Below are 19131 nucleotides of genomic sequence, written 5' to 3' on the forward strand. Positions count from 1 at the left end.
TATTCCAAGTTTTCATTTGATATGCTTTAATAATAATTATGTTCCTAATTATTAAATATTTAAGTATATAAGTTCATGGATCAATGACTGTCTTTTTGTTATTATTGATACAATCTTGGCAATTTACTCTTGAAATCTCAAAGTTGCTATTTAGGTTAATTTATAGTAGTCGACATTCCAATTATACCAACAACAAAAAAATCGCAATTAAGTAAATAGTGTACAATTGATCTGGAATAAGTACTTGACCTTTACATGGAATATGGACTAATTCTTATTTGTAATTAATAGTACAAAGAAACGTTTTCCTTGTTCAATTAATAGGTACTTGATACAACTATAAATGACAAGAGAAGTTAGTTGCAATGATGTAACTACATTTTTAGACTTTAATTAATTGTTAATATTGACATTAATTGTATCTCCCATCTTTCTTGATTATAATAGGAGTTGTTGACTGTTGAGACAGACATGGTTTTTTTTCCTATGCATGTATGAAATTAAAATGAAAGTCCAATCAAATATTTCGTCTTTAGATTTCAAGAAGTACGAGTACCTACATTTTGCTTTCAATCTTAATACTCACTTTGTGGAATGAAAATCAGTTGTTGCCAAATTGGTGTGGCCCTGTCTCTCCTCTAAATTGTTGACATTTGGCAAAAGAAATATTAATTGAAAAGCAAACTAAAATCTTGATAGCAGACGTTTAAATCAATTGATGTTTAAGTTAATTATTTTATATCTCTACATTTTTTTATCTTATTTGCCCAATAAATACTCGGATGTCGGAACCTAAAAATTTTCGCCGGCAACGAAGAGTGCTTAGATCTCTTTAAGTTTTGAAAATGTTTTATCATATGATCATCAAAGTCTTCTATGTCTTTAGTTATCATTAATATATTCTTATGTAGCTAAACTTGTGAAATAAGAAGAAGAGTAGCAAGCGGTAAAAGGATCCAATGGAGAGGGAGTTTAGGCTTCGCTTTGTGCTCTCGATGTTGCTTCTTCTATTGGTTTTGTACCATTTTACTTAATTTTTTGTTCTTTCCCTTTGATGTTGGTAGTAGACCGAACCATGTTGCCATGATGTATGTGTCTGATCCAATCACAGTCAAGACTAAAGTAGTATAAACAATTTACTTCCTAAACCAAAACCAAGAATTTGGAATGTCAAATTAGCGAATCCAAGTAATTTTAGTGAAAGTAAAAGACTGCTTGAAGATGGCTTGATATGCACTTAAAAACTTCAAAAAAACACACATGGTTAATACATTAATTGAAAGTTATTATCGAAAAAAATGGAGAAGATGTTTTTATCTATGTATATATATATAATTGATGACTTTATAACATTCATAGCCACTTAATACATTAAAAGTTGCTATCGGAATTAAAAAAAAAAAGAGAATAATATATATATGTTCAAATATGTATGTATTAAAGCAGACACATAGTATATATTTAAATATTATATTATATGACTAATGCATTATAGAGTTTTTTTTTTTCTTTTTTAGAAAGAATGAGACCATTTAAACTAAAACGTATAGATAATTAAAGTGTGTATCTTCAACATTTTTGAGGAAGTGCAGAGATAAGTTGTTCGCTTTCAGTTTTTGTTTGAAAAATAACAATTTAATCGGTGAGTGGAAGCTCAAACGTTGCTGACTGAACTTTCTAGGCGGGATATCAAACATTTATGGAGCAAAGAACAGAGATAGAAGGATGGAGATAAAACAATTTAAACGTTCGTTAGCAAATTTTTGATAAGCTTTTTTAATTAATTTTTTTGCCACATGTTAACATATTATACGTGGGACAGACTTGGAATAGCAGATTTTTACTCCACTTTATGAACCAATTAACTTCGAAGTCGTGAGGTGTGTGACCAAAAACAAATTCACACAAAGTAAAATAATATTTAAAAGATATAGCTTATAAACACAGTAAAAGTAAATAAATAAATTGTTCTCCTCTAATATAGTTTCTAACATTAAAAAAAATGATGTTTGGTTATACAGTCCTGAAAAATATTTTTAGCATAATTCTTGGATTTTAAAAATAATACCCATTTAATACCTACTGCTAAGTTTTTAATAAATATTTTAATAGAAAATTTTGAATTTTCAATACATTATAATTTATATATATATAAAAAGAAATAGAATTTGCTTTGTCAGAAGATGCATTCAGGTTATTTTCATAGCTATTAAATCAATAATTAAATTGATCAAACGACTTTTAAATATTGAAAATCTATGTACAAGCTGAGAGGATATAAAAATTTAATTTAAATACATAAAATAAGTTATGTGGATGCATTCTCTTTTAATAAAAATTACAAAATTCATTGTCATATCTCTTCTATATAAAAAGTGTGTAGATAACGAATTTTTTTAGTTTTAACAGTTGGTTTTGTTAATATTAATAGAATATTCTAAATATTTAACGGGATATACATTTAAAACTAACTTAAAAATAAATATTTATCAATTATATTAATATAAATTAAAATATTATAAAATATCGTTATTATAATAATATTTAATATAAAAGTGTTGACTGCCTTTTTCACTATCAATCTTAATAGGAGAGATTAAAGAAATGAATTGTAAGAACACAAGGAGTTTTACGTGGTTCAGGTTATAAAAGAACCATAGTCCACGAGTCTCTGGTATTAAGAGGATTGCAAGCTAGTGGTTGCAAGCTTCAATAGTGTATTCTCCGGCAGCATTTAGATTACTCTGAGTACAAGTAGTTTTCTATCTTTCAAAAACTGAACCATTTACAATGAGACTCCCATTTATAGAGATTGAGGTCATTAATGTTAATCATAAGTAATTAATACACATTCTTCCCATAATTGGGAGATTAATACACTTCAATCCATTGGACTACATTGAATAGAGGCCACGACCCAAGCAAGATTTACAGGGCCCACTACAGAAAGGTAACCACCTTACGAGGAACATGCCCCTAAGCCTGTTAGGGCATGTTGTACGTACTTTTGTGTCAGGAGGCGTAGTGGGAGTGCGATTTGTCGAGTCGTACCATCGACAACACTATAGGCAGATCACCTAAAAAGGTTGCCAGGTCTTCCTCTGACGGAGCTATTCCGCATTGGCCGACACCTGGTCTATCCCTAAGATTCTGAGGACTAGGTCCTCAGCCTAAAATATAGTTGAGGGCAAGGAAAAATGGACTACCAAGCATCCTCGGGAGGTAATCTTATGAAGGCATTCACAACTCTCGGGACATGGCCCAAGAGAGATGTCGAAGCCTTCTCATTATCCGAGGAAGACGACCTCCAACTATGGGACTGACCTCCCGAGAACATATCCTTTGGGCATTGCCTCATAAAAAAGGCACGTGCCTTACTCAGGAGATCACATGTTCTTGGGTGAAAACATACAACATTTTCCCCCCCAGTCTCTTCTTGTCCTCGCACAATGGAGACATAGAACTGATGAAGGCTTCAAAAGGTCCTCGGGCAGGAAACGCTTGGACTTCTGCTGACGTCACTAAAAGATTTCCTGCCACGTGCCATCACCCCATTGCTGGGCCCATCAATCGGTGCAACTAATGAAAGGTCAATTCCATAGCCCGAAACATCTTTTCCGTACCCTAGGCGTCCTTTCGACTTATGCTCGAGATTTTCCTTTTCCAATGCCAGTGATCACGATCTACACCACTCTAATTTTAGGCCATTGAATCGTCCTCGAGTACCCAGGTCCTAGATAATCAAACGATTGGGGTGAACTTGCTTCACCTCCAAGCACTGGGTCTATAAAAGGTTGGGAACCAAATTCCCTTAGCTCATTTCAATTTTTTTGTGCCATCGACTCTCTCGACCTCTCTTAAACCCTTTTCCGAAAGTGCCTCCTCCCCAGTTCCTTCTGTCATTCTGGACGGCTGGCACGAGGCTTCATACTTCCAGGTGAATGGCCAATTGTTCTTTAAAGTTTGCACTCAATTCAACACAATCTGGCGCTTCATTTCGAGTAAGTATCCTCAAACTATGATTTCCAGTTTCGTGGGTATTTGAGGGTTTAGGGCGCATGCTTAGGAGTTGTGTTTTGAGCTTTTTTTGTTTGAGGTTGTTTTTTCCTTTTTTTTTTTATTATCATAAATGGCCTAAATGGCCCATTTGACCACTTTGTAGTATTCCGGGGCATCTTTCCTTGGTCGAAATTTGGAAAATTTCCAAATTCTAGTCATCTTTTCCGGTGGTGCCTCCGGTGTCAAGTACTTGGCTCCGAGGACACCCTAGAACCACTAGTCTAGTTGTTTTTCTTTTTCTTCTTCTTCCCCATTCAGTTGTCTTAGGGGTTCTCATTTTGGTCCAACTTCCTTCGGGTCAAGGCGCTAACTTCTTGGTGTTGTTTTTAGATGTCTGAGGAGCTTCATCAGCTCCACCAACAAGGATTCTACGCCTTCGACAACGAAATCCTCCAGATGGACTGGGAGGTAGAACAGTGTTCCTAGAAGGGAAAACGCATGGCTAGCAGTAGCCAGGATTTTATTGTTCGGGAGAATCCGGGGCCGACGGTGGAGAGGCCCCACGGAGCTGGCCTCTCGAAGGAGGAGGCCAATGCTAGCCCTATGTTTTCAGATACCCCGTATCCCGACATCGGATTCGAAGTAGAGGACATTCCGAGCAAACTTCGGCATCGGGGGGCCTTAAATAAAATACTCGCCAACTACGGGGTGGATGACAGCGAGATATTAGTGCACCTGGCTCAGGAGGATGAGAGGGCACACAAAAGTGTTCATGGGCTCGGTTCCATATCGTCGTACCCCCTTCGTGGACTCCTTTTCAGAGAGGCTTTGAGCATTGGGCTCTCTCAATGACAAGGAGCTAGAGCTCCCCCACCTCGTCACCAACGCCCGTCTTCGACAGTGTGGGATGCTGCGGGGGGGAGGGGGGGAGTGTAAATCTCGTGGTCCTTGCTCCATTTCAAGACTCGAAGAGGTCTCGGATAGAAGCAAAGCTGCACACAGACTTCATGGCAGCCAAGGCGCTCCAGCATTACCAGCATCGCCTTCATGAGGAGCGCGCGGAGAGTGTTCTTACCATAAAAGTTGTCGAAGAGGCGAAAGAAGACAAGGAACTTGAGGTGGAGCTAGAATCGGGGATTAAGTCATCCTCTGCACACTAAGGTAAATCTCCAATCCTTCTCCACTATTATATGCATGTAGGGAGGGAACTAATCCCAATAATATCTTAGTCTCTCCCTCCCTTCTCGAGTGCGGCCAAGTTTTGGAGCGTTACTGGTGTGCGAAAGAGTATCAAGATTACTAGGATCTCATCGACATGTTCCTTCACAACCCGAAGAGAAAAAGGCACATTCCCGGCTTCATACCTCTTGACGAATAAACGACCATGTATGTGTCTTGGCTTTGTCAGTATGAGACCAATTTGACACAAGAGATGGGTCATCTCATACGTGACTTTGCTAGTACCCTCCTCCATTCTGAGGAGTCTGATCATGGTGGGGTTCCCAAGGAGTTTTACCTTTCTTTTCATGCATGTATTATCCTGTTATGTTTTTTTTTTTTTTCATTTATCGTGGTTAACCATGGTGTTTCCTATGCACAAATAGCATGGGCCTTTCATATTTGGTGCGCTTGAAGCATCAAAGGGTGTCGGGCCCTTCCGAGATCAACCTCCCGATGGCCCCGACACTCGTGCCACCACCCCCTCCATCTATCCCAGCATCCTCAGTCGCTGCTCCAATGGCCCCTACCTTGGGCGCAGCAGTCGCCGGCGAGGTCATAGACCTTGAGGTCTCCTCCCCCCGACATGAGGGGTTCTCCTGGAAAGGCAAGGAAATCCCTCCCAATCTTCCTCAAGCCAAGGATCTCCATCTGGTTATCTTTCTGAAGTACTACGATGATGACAACTTGGGTCTACATAGGGAGGTCACCAAGTACTACAATGCTCGCATCGGTGAAGGCTACGAGAGTGTCCGACTACTAACCGAGTTTCTGGGCGAGGACTGGCCGAAAGAATCTGTCTCTGCTCCTCGCCATGAAGAACTTTAACCTCTCCTCGTGGGAAGATTATGAGATAGGGCCATACCACTCGGCACGGAACTCATGTATGGACTAACGACAGGTGGCGCTAGTGGCAAGAAGCCACCACGCTGCTACTAGGGTAAGTCTTTGTTTTGTCTTAAGTCCGATGACTATCTTGTTTTTTGGCTGACTCGTCATCCTGAATTTACAGGTTGATGCTTTAAACCATCGACTTGGGGACCTGGTGCTGACACGGTCCCTTGAGATGAAGAAGACTCGGGAGGAGCTGGCTCGTGTCTAGGTGGAGCTTGCTCAAACCCAAGAGACTGTGGTTCCTCTGGAGGAACATTCGCGGCTTCAGAAAGAGGTGGATGATACTAGGAGTCGCGTTTGAGAGGTGGAGGATCAATTGGTCATGGAGAGGTCGAAATTGTCCGCCTTGGAGGAGACATCAGCCAAGTTATTGGAAGATGTCGCGGTTCAGACATGGACCATGGAGGAGGAACTAGCCCGAGTCCACGAGGATTTTCGGATAAGTTGGATGGAGCTCGAGACCCGTGTTGGTGAGCTGGAAAAGACTAACAGGGACTTGTCCAAAGACCTCGACGTGATAGCTGAAGACATGCTCTTTATCGCTTGGCAGAACAACAAGGACATGGACCTCTCCTTCACAGAGGATCCTAATATGAGGACCAAACTCGATGCGCGTCTCGAGCCAGACATTGAGGAACTGGCCCAAGTCCACGAGGATTTTCGGATAAGTTGGATGGAGCTCGAGACCCGTGTTGGTAAGATGGAAAAGACCAACAGGGACTTGTCCAAAGACCTCGACATGATAGCTGAGGACATGCTCTTTATCGCTTGGCAGAACAACAAGGACATGGACCTCTCCTTCACAGAGGATCCTAATATGAGAACCAAACTCGAAGCGCGTCTTGAGGCAGACATTGCCTGCGAGACCCCAGAGAGAGAGGCCTCGATGGTGGGATGGATTCCTGAAGACAACCCAGTGGCCGAGCTAGTGATAGAGGTGCCATCAGGCGAAGGCCCCCAATAATTCCTTGAGTAAAAATAGGCCTGCGTACCATACTTTTTAGGTTATAAACATTTGATGCTCGAGCCCCTGAGCACACTTGTACTTATTTTCCTATTTATTCACGCACCTTTTCTTTCACGTGATTTGGTTCTTTGAATTCAACGTAACACGAATGTCACAAGAACAAGAACTCAAATCATTTTAAACTCTTGGTTCTATAAATTCAACGTAACACGAATGTCACGAGAACAAGAACTCAAATCGTTTTTAAACTCTTGGTTCTATAAATTCAACGTAACACGAATGTAACGAGAACAAGAACTCAAATCATTTTAAACTCTTGGTTCTATAAATTCCACGTAACACGAATGTCACGAGAACAAAAACTCAAATCGTTTTTAAACTCTTGGTTCTATAAATTCAACGTAACACAAATGTCACGAGAACAAGAACTCAAATCGCTTTTAAACTCTTGGTTCTATAAATTCAACGTAACACAAATGTCACGAGAACAAGAATTCAAACCGCTTTTAGACTCTTGGTTCTATAAATTCAACGTAACATGAATGTCACGAGAATAAGAACTCAAATCATTTTTAAACTCTTGGTTCTATAAATTCAACGTAACACGAATGTCACATGAATAAGAACTAAGTCTTTTTAAGCACTTGGTTTTCGCATTTAGTCTCTTGTAGGCCCACAGTCCTAGAAATAGCTTTGACGTGAAATCTATTGTAGGTTTTTACTCGTCGCCTCATGTCACAGTCCTAGAAATAGCTTTGACGTGAAATCTACTGCAGGTTTTTACTCGTCGCCTCATGCCCCCAACAACCCAAAGATTTGGGCTTTCAGGGGTTCTAGCACATGAAAACACCTGCCCCCCGAGTATGCACTTCTCGAGAGGTCGGGGGTTTCGACATTGCTCTTCAAGTGCATACCCACCTTCTAGGCCATATTCTTGATAGGTGATGTTAACGAGACGCCCAGGTGTAAGCCGCCTGGGTATCCATTTGTATCGCACAGATTAGGATTTGGTTATTACTCTCCGGGCACGCACTGTCCTCGGGAGGTAACCTAAATTCTTGTCTGTTATACTGGATTTTCTAGATATGGGATATAGTCATACTAAGGGCGCTTCGCTCGTCAACTAGCCAAGCTTCCCATATCACGGATTTCCCGAAGCCAAGTATGGGTACTCGGCATTCCGTTCTCATCTCGAGACCAAGAGACTTGGTCAACACTCCTTAGGCTCAGTGTCCACGGGAGATGACAATAGTCTATTCTCGCGCTACTTGGGTTATCTAGCTCTTAGGTACTAAGCTTAGTTCTGCCTGGAACAAGCTACCTTCTAGGCTAGACTTTGTTATCCTCCTAAGACTTTCTATTCTCGGGATGGCGACGCTAGGCTTACTCTTGGCTATTTACAAGTTTAGTTTCCTAGGTCGTTCCTTGCGAGGCGCGAAGCTGCCCTAACTCCATGCCCCCCAAGTGATCAGAGACTAGTCTATGGTCACTTGTCCAAGCGAGCGGGTGCTCTTTACACAGCATTAATAGAATATAACAGAAACTAAAGAACATAAGCAAAGCAAACAAATTTATTATCGTGTTTTATATACATGGTTTCCATTATATGTGCACGAAGGCTACAGGGGATATTATAGAAATAAACAATGTTTGTTGCAGATGCTACCGGTAGTATCGGTGAAGATGCTCGACATTCCAAGCGTGAGGAATCAGCTCCCCACTAAGTCAGGCCAATTTATATGTTCTCGGGCATACAATGCCCTCGACTTGGTATGGGCCCTCCCAGTTGGGCCCCAGCACTCCTACACCTGGATCTCAGGTGGCTAAGAAGATTCTTCACAACACCAGGTCTCCGACCCCAAATTTTCTATCTTTCACTTTGGAGTTGAAATATCTGGTCATCTTCTGCTGGTAGGATGTTACTCGTAGCTAAGAAGCTTCACGTAGCTCCTTCACAAGGTCCAGGGACTACCAAAGTAAGGCATGGTTCGTGGTCGAATCATACATATCCCATTGATGCGTGGAGATCGCTGCTTCAACCGGGAGCATAGCCTCGTACCCGTAGCCCATCGAGAAGGGAGAATGGTCAGTGGAGGTCCGGGCAGTGGTGCGGTAGCTCCATAATGCCCTAGGTAGCTCTTCGGGCCAAGCTCATTTTTCCTACTCCAGTCTTTTCTTCAAAGTGGACTTGAGTTTCTTGTTCACTGCTTCCACTTGGTCGTTGCCCTGTGGATGGGCTACGGAAGATACGCTCTTGATGACACCATGTCGTTGACAGAAGTCTGTGAACACTTCACTCTCGAACTACAATCCGTTACCGAAGACTATCTTCCTCGGAAGCCCATACCGGCAAACGATATATTTTATGACAAAGTCCAAAGCCTTTTTGGAGGTAATTGTGGTGAGCGGCTCGACCTCAACCCACTTTGTGAAGTAGTCTACAGCCACTATGGCATATTTCACCCTTCCTTTCCATGTAGGAGGTCGATGCCCCAGCAGCAAAAGGCCATGAGCTGGTCATTTGAGTAAGCTCAGTCGGAGGCGCTCGGGGGATGTTGGCAAAGCGTTGGCATTTTTTGCATTTCTTGACGTAATCCATCGTGTCTCCATTCATGGTGGGAAAGAAATACCCTTGCCTTAAGATCTTCTTGGTAAGGCTTTGCCCCCCGGCGTGATCACCGTAGAAACCTTCATGTACCTCTCGCAATATTAAACTGGCTTCTTGCTTGGACACGCACCAAAGCAAGGGCAAAGAATATCCTCGCCTATAAAGCCTATTATCCATAATTATGTACCTCGACACTTGGTACAACAACTTCCGAGCTGCCTTCTAGTCTTGGGGCAACTCCCCGGAGATGAGGTATTTAACTATTGGCTTCATCCACTCATCTTGGGGTTGTACTGTTTCCACCTCATCTGGAGCCAAGATACTCGGAGACTCCAAGTAGTCAATGGGAACCACATTGATTAATTCGGCGTCTTTGGTCATAGCCAGCTTTTGCAGGGCCTCCGCATTAGAATTTTGCTCCCGCAACACTTGCCGAATAGTGAAACTTCAGAAGTTGTGTAGCATTTCTTGAGCCTTTGTCAAGTATGCTGCCATCTTTGTTCCCCAGGCTTGGTATTCTCCGAGAATTTGGTTCACCACGAGTTGGGAATTGTTAAATATCTCAAGTCCTTCGGCCTTGAGCTCCAGTGCCACACGAATCCCAGTGATTAAGGCTTCGTACTCCGCTTTGTTATTAGAGGCGCTAAACCCAAAGCGGACAGCACTATATATCCTATTCCCCTTGGGGGAAACCAAAATAAGTCCCGCCCTGGCAACATTCTTGTTTGAAGACCCATCCATAAACAACTTTCATGCTGGTCCGACCATTGGGGTGCACTCGGTTCTCTCATCATTCCCGATGCACTCAGTGATGAAATCGACAAGCGCTTGACCTTTTATGGTGGTCCTCGGGTGGTAGGTGATTTCACACTGAATCAACTCCATCGACCACTTCAAGAGCCTTCCCAACGAATCAGGCTTCTGAAGGACTTGCCTGAGTGGGTGGTTCATGAGGACTTTAATTGGATGTGCCTTGAAGTAGGGTCTTAGCTTCCGAGAGGAAATCATCAAGCAAAAGGTTAACTTCTCCATCAGCAGGTACCTAGATTCTGCCCTGAGGAGTCTCTTGCTGATGTAGTAGACGGGGTGCTGAACGCGGCTTTCCTCCCTTACCAATGCGGCACTGATGGTGTCTTCCGAAATAGCCATCTAGAGTGGGAGGTGTTCTCCTTCTACTGGCATGGACAGGATCGGAGGTTTTTCCATGTGTGGCTTGAGCTGTTGGAATGCCTGTTCGCACTCTTCTGTCCATTCAAATCTCTGACTCCCTCGGAGAACATTGAAGAAGGGGATGAACTTGTCTGTTTCCTTGGAGACAAAACAGCTCAAAGTTGTGATCCTTCCTGTCAGACTTTGAACATCTTTATGCTTCCGAGGAGAAGGCATTTTGATTAGAGCCTTGATTTTTTCGGGGTTCGCCTTAATCCCCCAAGCGCTTATGATGAAGCCTAGGAACTTGTCGGAGGCTACCCCAAATGTGCACTTTTGGGGATTAAGCTTCATCCCAAACTGGCAAAGCACCATGAAGACCTCGATCAGGTCGCCTACATGATCTGGGGTAGTCCGGGACTTAACCAACATATCGTCCACATAGACCTCCATGCTCCGCCCCAACTGGTTTTTGAACATTTTGTTAACTAGCCTTTGGTAAGCGGCGCCAGCATTCTTCAACCCGAAAGGCATCACGATGTAACAATAGACACCCTTGCCGGTTCAAAAGCTAGTGTGCTTCTGATCATTGACGTGCATGTATATTTTGTTATATCCCAAGTATGTGTTGATAAACGATAATAACTCGTAATTGGAGGTGGCATTGACCATTTGGTATATCTTGGGGAGGGGAAAACAGTCCTTCGAACAAGCCATCTTAAGGTCTGAAAAATTGATGCATGTCCTCCAAGTGCCATTTGGCATTGGCACGAGGACAGGATTGGACAGCCACCAGGGATATTGTGCCTCTCGGATAAACCCATTGGAGAGGAGCTTGTCCACCTCGGCCTTGAGGGCCTATTTCCGAGTTTGTTCAAACGTCTGTTGCTGCTACTGGACTGGAGCAAAGCTAGAGTCGACATTCAAGGCATGGCATATGATATTTGGATCAATGTAATTCATGTCAAAATGTGACCACACAAACACGTCTTGCTTTTCTCGAAGGAACACCACTAACGCATCGCGGACATCCGTTTTCAAGCCTCCCCCGAATTTTACTTTCCTGTTAGGGATGGAGGTATCTAGAACTACCTCCTCCACTTCCTCTAGTTGTTCAATGGATCTTTCCTCTTGAACCATTGGGTCTAACTCATCAGGCCCCGAGTCCTGCACAGCTTGCACCTCCGAGATCTCGAAGCTCTCGGAGCCTTCCTCCCTTACCATCATCACAGGAGCCTTAAGGGAGACATTGTAGCATTGCCTTGCCTCTTTTTGGTCACCACGGATTGTGTCAATATCTGCATCTGTGGGGAATTTCATGCAAAGATGACGGATGAAGGTGACTGCCCCAAACTCCACCAGTGCTGGCTGTCCCAAAATGGCGTTGTACACCGAGGGACAATCCACCACTACAAAGGTAGAGTATTTGGAGGCTTGGCGAGGTACCTCTCTAAGCGTCACGGGGAGCTTTATCTTCCCCATCGGGATGAGGGCTTCTCCCGAGAACCCATAGAGTGTCGAGGCGCACGGGGAAAACTTTGTTGTAGTCAACCATATCTTCTTGAAGGCTGACTTAAATAGGATATTCATCAAACTCTCATTGTCTACAAGAATCCATGCCACCATTTTGTTGGAGATTTGACTCTCAATCACCAACTGATCGTGATACAGGAAATGCACTTTCCAAGCATTGTCTTCGAAGAATGTTATGACTTGGTCAGTCATTCGCAGCATTTGGGTAGGTAGTTAGGTCGGTGCAACCGAGGCAGGGAAAAGGGTGGACGCTCTGAATTCCCCGATCTGGGCATCCTCCCAACTAATGTATTCTTGTGCTTGACAAATGAAGTCGTCGAGACACCGACATCTCCTTCACCGGAAATCATCCCAAAGTAGGGATCCCGGGCATATGCCAGCCTGCAATGCCATCAACTATATTGGCCATCATCGACCCTCTTTGTTTTTGACATTCTTCTTTGAAGCGTTTGATGAAGGCCTTGAGGGTCTCGAACGGTCCTTGCTTGATGTTGGCCAAGGTGTTGACCTCAAAGCTTACATTTCGAACCCCTATCAACTGTCTTCGAAAGGCGGATGATAAATGTTGCCATGTCTGAATGGATCCTGGTAAAAATTTTCTAAAACCATTCATCTGTTGGTCCTGTCAGGGTGAGGGGAAACACGTGACATTTTTCATCTTCAGAGACACGAGGCACCGACATTAACCTGTTGAACTTGGATAGATGGTCTATGGGGTCCCAACCACCATCATAAGCTGCTATGGACGATATTTTGAATCCTAAAGGTAGCGGGGCCTCAACAAGGTGAAGAGCGCATGGCTCTACCTCTTCATCTTCTGAGTCAGACTCATGGCCTTGTCGCCTGGCCATTATGAGCATTAATCGCTTTACACTTTCTAATTCTTCTCGGAGAGGGTCGCAATCCCTGTTGATACTTTGGGCCGAGCAATCTCTTCTCTGAGCATCGAGATTATCTCAGAGATCTGATGGGCCTCTACCAGCAAGCTCGCTTACTGCTGCCTTATTACACCTCTGAGCATTGAGGTTGTCTCGTAGGTTGGCTTGTCCTTAGAACGCATCGTTATCTTTTGGGCGAGCCACTTCAGTCTCTCCATCAGACTCATTTTCGTTTTTCGAAATACTGATGCCCCATTCTCGATTTGGTAGGGCATTCCTCGGGAAGTTATTCCTGTGAGACTGGTTAGGTCCTGAAGGGACACCAGCTCCAGACCTCGCACAATCCGTATGGGCACGTCGGGGCAGAACGCCCTGAGATCCACAGGCGCTGACTGCCTGGTGGTGTCCTCGGGCCCTTGTTTCATTCCCTTTACCAGCCTATTGCAGAACTTGGTGGCCTTTGGGCTCTTGACGGGCCCTCTTATTATTCGAAGCAGGATTATCCTCAGCCTTTCCTTTACCACGGTCTTGCGATGGCGTCGAGGCTCCAACTCCTGCTGGGTGCCCAGTGGACACCCTAGCTGGCGGATCTCGCGCCTCTGCAGTCGGTGCTTGGGAGGCACACCAGCTGCATTGACAGGTGGCACACCAACGGGGTGCGCAGGTGACACACCTGTTGGGCGCCCGCTGGCACAGTGCCATTGGGTCCACTCGCAACCCCTGGGCTGTAAGAGTGGCCTTCATGGCATGTACTGTCTCCTGAAAAGCATCGATGTTACCTTCTTGAGCATTAATTTTTTGCTATTGGGCAGCCACCACGGAGCACCACCACCTCCGGCGTCTCTTCTGCCTCCAAGGGCTGAGGATATTCATCCTCATAATACCCTTATTCGGCACAATTATCTTTGTTGTTGTACTCGGCGTACTCCTCGTAGTCCTTCATCATCTCCTGTACGTCTTAAGGTGGATGCCTAGTGGGTTCTCCTCCTTCAACTCTGGTCGGAGGGAACACCTCAACTGTAACGTTTCTTCGTGTAGTCACCATGATCGTGAATGTTTCAAATGCTTTCTTCAAGCTCTCAATGAAAGCACCAAAATGTTAACTGCATTTGATTAGTGCTCAAAAATGCAAATTCATTGATTTTAAAGTGTAAAATAAATTAAGTTTTAATCAATATTTTCATGAATTTATTGTAATATATTTTTATTTGTTTGATCAAGAAGAAAAGAACTTCATTAATCAACCAGCCATGCCAAACAGAATACAATACAAATATCTCTTACAAACCAAAAACAGGGGGAAAACCCCTCCAACCCGTGCATACAAAGGCAACCAAGAAGGCCCCAAACCAGATTACATTGTTATCTTATCTATAAACCTCTGTTCTTGTATAGACAATTTCCTATTTTTTACATTGAGTATTCTGTATTGAATCTTAGTCTTAATCTCAGAAGCAATACTATCAGCTGACCAAGAATATCTATAAAAAACACATCTATTTCGATTCCTCCAAATACCATACACAATAGCTGCCAGAACTGAGTTGATGATATCAAAAATAATTCCAGGATTCCTGCTAGAGAGCCAAACCAGCCAACTAGTAAATTTAGAAGGCCAGGCTTGAAAACCCAACCAGCCAAAAATGATGACCAAAATCTGCCTGGATAGATAGCAATCGAAATATAAATGGGCATGATTCTTAGTAGAGATACCACAAACAGGACATAGAAGAGAGTCAAGAGCCATACATAACTTGAGCAAATTATCACAGGTTAACAGCTGAGAGTTTACAGTTTGCCAAAGTAGAAATCTGTGCTTAGGAATAGACAACCGGCACCAAATAGCTCTATGGTAGTCAATCTGTTGTTGACAGAGAGAACTATTATACAGTTTTGAAGGGTGAAATTTTCCCAAGGAACCAGCAGCTTTCACCTCTTCATAGCTGAAGTGTTCCCTGAGATTACATAATTTCCTCCAATACCAACTAGTATCTGGAGGAAGTCTATAAGACCAGAACTCTGAACCTTTCAAGTATATAGAATTGATTCACTTGACCCAAAGCACATCATGCTTCTCAGTTATAACCCAGATATACTTAGCTAATATGGCTCGGTTCCAAACTAAGCCATTTCTGAACCTAAGGCCACCATACACTTTCGGAAGACAGACCTTAGACCAAGAAGCCATATGTATTTTTCTCCTATTACCATTTACTCCCCAAAGAAAACCATGACATAACTTTTCAATCTCCTTAATAATACTTTGAGGGAGTATAAAAATACTCATCCAGTAGTTCTGCAAGCCAAAAAGAACAGAATGAATGAGCAGGATTCTACCAGCAAAGGATAGGTGCCTGCTGGCCCAAGTATGTAATCGCATTCTGAATTTTTGGATAAGGATGTCACAATCTTCATGCTTCCACTTAGTTGGTCTCGTAGGAACACCATTATATTTAAGGGGAAAGGACCCTTTAGAAAGCTGTAACTCAGCAGCTAATGTTTGCCTGTCTTCAGCAGAAACCCCCCCCCCCCCCCCACCCCCAAAGTAAACATGTGATTTACTAGCATTAATTTGCAGCCCAGTAACAAAACTAAATTCCTCTAGAGTACCCTTGAGCACTTGAACAACAGCCAGAGATCCTTTACAAAATAAAAGCAAATCATCTGCAAAACATAAGCTCAGCAAGTTCAGAATTTTACACATGGGATCATACCTGAAAGAAGTATCTAGAGCTGCCAATTGAAGACTCCGAGTGAGATATTCCATGATTAGGACAAATAAAAGAGGCGATATAGGATCCCCTTGACGAAGCCCCTTCTCACCCTTAAATTTTCCTTGAACCCTTCCATTCATGAGCAAGAAATATGATGTGTTTTTCAAGCAGGTCATTATCCAGCTGATAAATCTCACAGGGAAACGCAAGGCTTTTAAGAGATCTTCGATAAACCACCAATCGACTGTGTCATAAGCTTTACTGATATCAATTTTGATAGCACACCTAGGTGAAATAGCTGATCTCCCATAATTCTTGATAAGATCTTGAAAAATCAAGATGTTGTGAGCTATTGATCTCCCTTGAACAAATGCTCCCTGATTAGATTGAACTAAGACAGGAAGGACCTTAGCTAAACGATAGCAAAGAAGCTTAGAGATACATTTGTATATGGTACAACAACACGCAATAGGCCTATAATCCACATCCCGAGAAGGGTTATCACTTTTGGGGACCAGAGACAATGTGGTATTAAGTAGCTCCTCAGGGATACTGCCTGATTCAAAAAACTGCCCTACAGCTCTACATATTTCATCACCTATATCCAGCCACAACACCTTGAAAAACCAGAACCAAACCCATCTGGACCCAGGGATTTAATTATAGGGATACTTAATAAGGCATCTCGAATTTCCCTGTGAGAAAAAGGCTTCAACAAAGATAGGTGCTGATCCACTGAGAGTTTGGGACCCATCTCTACACAATGGATATTTAATTTCTTTGTAACTGAACTAGGCCTACCCATAACACTCCTGAAGTGGTTCAGAAAATGAGAGACCACTTCTGAAAAGTTATCCACCAACCTACCTTGCTCAGTAACATAAGAGGCTATCCTATTCTCTTCTTTACGTTTCTTCAGACAAGCATGGAAATAAGCAGTGTTCGAATCTCCCTTCCCAAACCAATTAATCTTACTTCTTTGATCCAAGAAGCTATGATACATTTGTTCCTGAATAATAAATGCTTCAGCAGCAACCTTGACTTTATCTTGGAGAGTAAAATCTCTAGGATATTGCTGAGCATGGAAAAGGGCAGCCTGAAAATCATCTTTAGCCTTCTGAAATTGAACTCCTATGTCTCCTATATGATCCCTATTAAATCTTTTCAGTTTGTGTTTCAGCCACATTGTCTTTAGATAAATGGCCTTTAATCCAGTCCCCTGAATAGGCTTCCTCCAGTTATCAAGAGCCACCTCTTTAAAATCTTTATGATCTGCCCAGAAATTATAATACCGAAACAATTTAACTCCTAAGTGCTCCATGGCCTGAATAGAAAGAGTACAAGAGCAGTGATCAGAAACTGTTTCCCAGTTGAAAACTGCTGTTGTATTAGGAAACAGATCCAGCCAGTCCTCATTAACAAACACATGATCTATCTTAGAGTATATGCGAGCATGGCCATCTTGGTTATTTGTCCAAGTAAAGAAAGAACCAGTTTGTTTAAGTACATTCAGTTGAGAACTAGCAAACCATTGAGAAGAATCTAATAATTCAGTTTTAGGCACAGGCTTCCCTCCATTCCTATCTTTGGCTGTAAAGATTGCATTAAAATCTCCCAACATTACCCAAGCAGCAGCTGAACTCTTAGGTAAACTTTTCCATAAAATCTTCCTTTCCTCTATAGTGTTACGCGCATAAACAAACGTTGCACTAAAAGGAAATTTTTGACCAGCCATTTTAATATTAGAGTGAACATATTGACTTGTCTCCTCAAGCACTGTAACCTTGACAAAAACCCTCCTCCATATTATCAAAATTCTTCCCTCAGTAACAGGACTGGAATAATAATCCCAGTTCAAAAATTTATTAACCATCATCTGAGTGACTTTAGACCCCCTCATTTTTGCTTCCAATAGAGAACCAACTCCCACTTTATTCTTACTACATATATTCAATACTACAGTCTGCTTTTTCGGACCATTCAATCCCCTTAAGTTCCAGCTCACTATGTTACAGTTATCCATGAGAAGAGTTAGCTTCACCTAATCCTCCTTTCTCCCTCTCTATCTGTTCTTGAAGAACCACAAAATAGTTGGACTGATTCTGGCCTGACTCAACTGACACTTTATTAGTCCTCTTCTTGTTACTCTCTGTTATCCCATGTTTATATACCACTTTCTTAGGTGATAGCCAACCCTTATCACTCGCATTCTGGCCATTAGCAACTGGTGGAACCTTAGTAACATTCCTAGGCATATCAGAATCTACTTTCTCATCCATAATCCTCCCTTCCATAGAGGGATTCCTAGAGGTATTATCATAACCAACTTCCTCATCCTTGTCCCTCCCTACCACAAGAGGATTCCTGGAAGGAATATCCTTCTTAATCCCCTGAATTTTCATCTCCTTACGGCAGTCAACCATAGAATGACCAAAACCTGCACAAGTTTTGCATTTCACTGGCAACCATTCATAGTCTACCCCTTGTTCTGTTAACTGGCCATGTTCATTCAAAAATTGTATTGTCCTAGGAGGATTATCTATGATTTCCATCTCCACCATGATCCTAGCAAATTGAACTCTTGTACACTCACGAGTAAATTTGTCCACCATTATTGGCTTGCCTATTGTACTAACAAGGGCACTGAGGCATTTACTACCCCAATATTGAAGGCCTAGATCTTGTAACCTAACCCAAAGAGGCATTGAACGGATCATTCGAATTGCACTTAGATCCGTGGTCCATGGCCGAATTATTACTGCTTCCTATCAAAATGAAGAATGCTAGTTTCCAAAACATGATCTCTTGTAGCATCATCGTTAAACTTGACCATAGTCAAACCCATTATCATCCTCGCTATTTGAGCAATCCCTAAAAGACCCCAAACCATTTTGATAAACCCCTCAAAAACAACCATTGGAGGATTAGCTCCAAGAACCATACATATGACAGCAAAACTCCAATTAGCTGATTGGAATTTCACTTCATCAATATCAACTAGAGCAATCTTTTTACCATCTTTAATCAATGGCTCAGCATATTCAAGTTTCTGGTCAGAAAATGAGAGATTACCCAATTTGAATTGTTGCCAATGGGTTTGGGCTGAAGTCTAAAAGTCTCCTGCCTCCACTGAGTCCGCCCATCTTGACGGAAAAGCCATTCCAGCAGTCA

The 19131-nt window shown here is 42.5% G+C and overlaps 1 protein-coding gene across 1 annotated transcript; it reads right to left on the reverse strand.

Annotated features, from left to right (window-relative positions):
• Positions 1 to 14600: 14600 nt before the first annotated feature.
• LOC133779116 (uncharacterized) lies at positions 14601 to 17860 on the reverse strand. Its single transcript, XM_062219113.1, has 3 exons — positions 16828 to 17860; positions 15298 to 16558; positions 14601 to 15201 (listed from the first exon to the last, which is right to left on the reverse strand). Exons 1-3 carry the CDS (start codon positions 17858 to 17860, stop codon positions 14601 to 14603), a joined length of 2895 nt encoding a protein of 964 aa, XP_062075097.1.
• Between the last annotated feature and the right edge of the window lie 1271 nt (positions 17861 to 19131).

The sequence above is a fragment of the Humulus lupulus genome, chromosome 5, assembly GCF_963169125.1.
Source record: "Humulus lupulus chromosome 5, drHumLupu1.1, whole genome shotgun sequence".
In the NCBI taxonomy this organism is placed as follows: domain Eukaryota; kingdom Viridiplantae; phylum Streptophyta; class Magnoliopsida; order Rosales; family Cannabaceae; genus Humulus; species Humulus lupulus.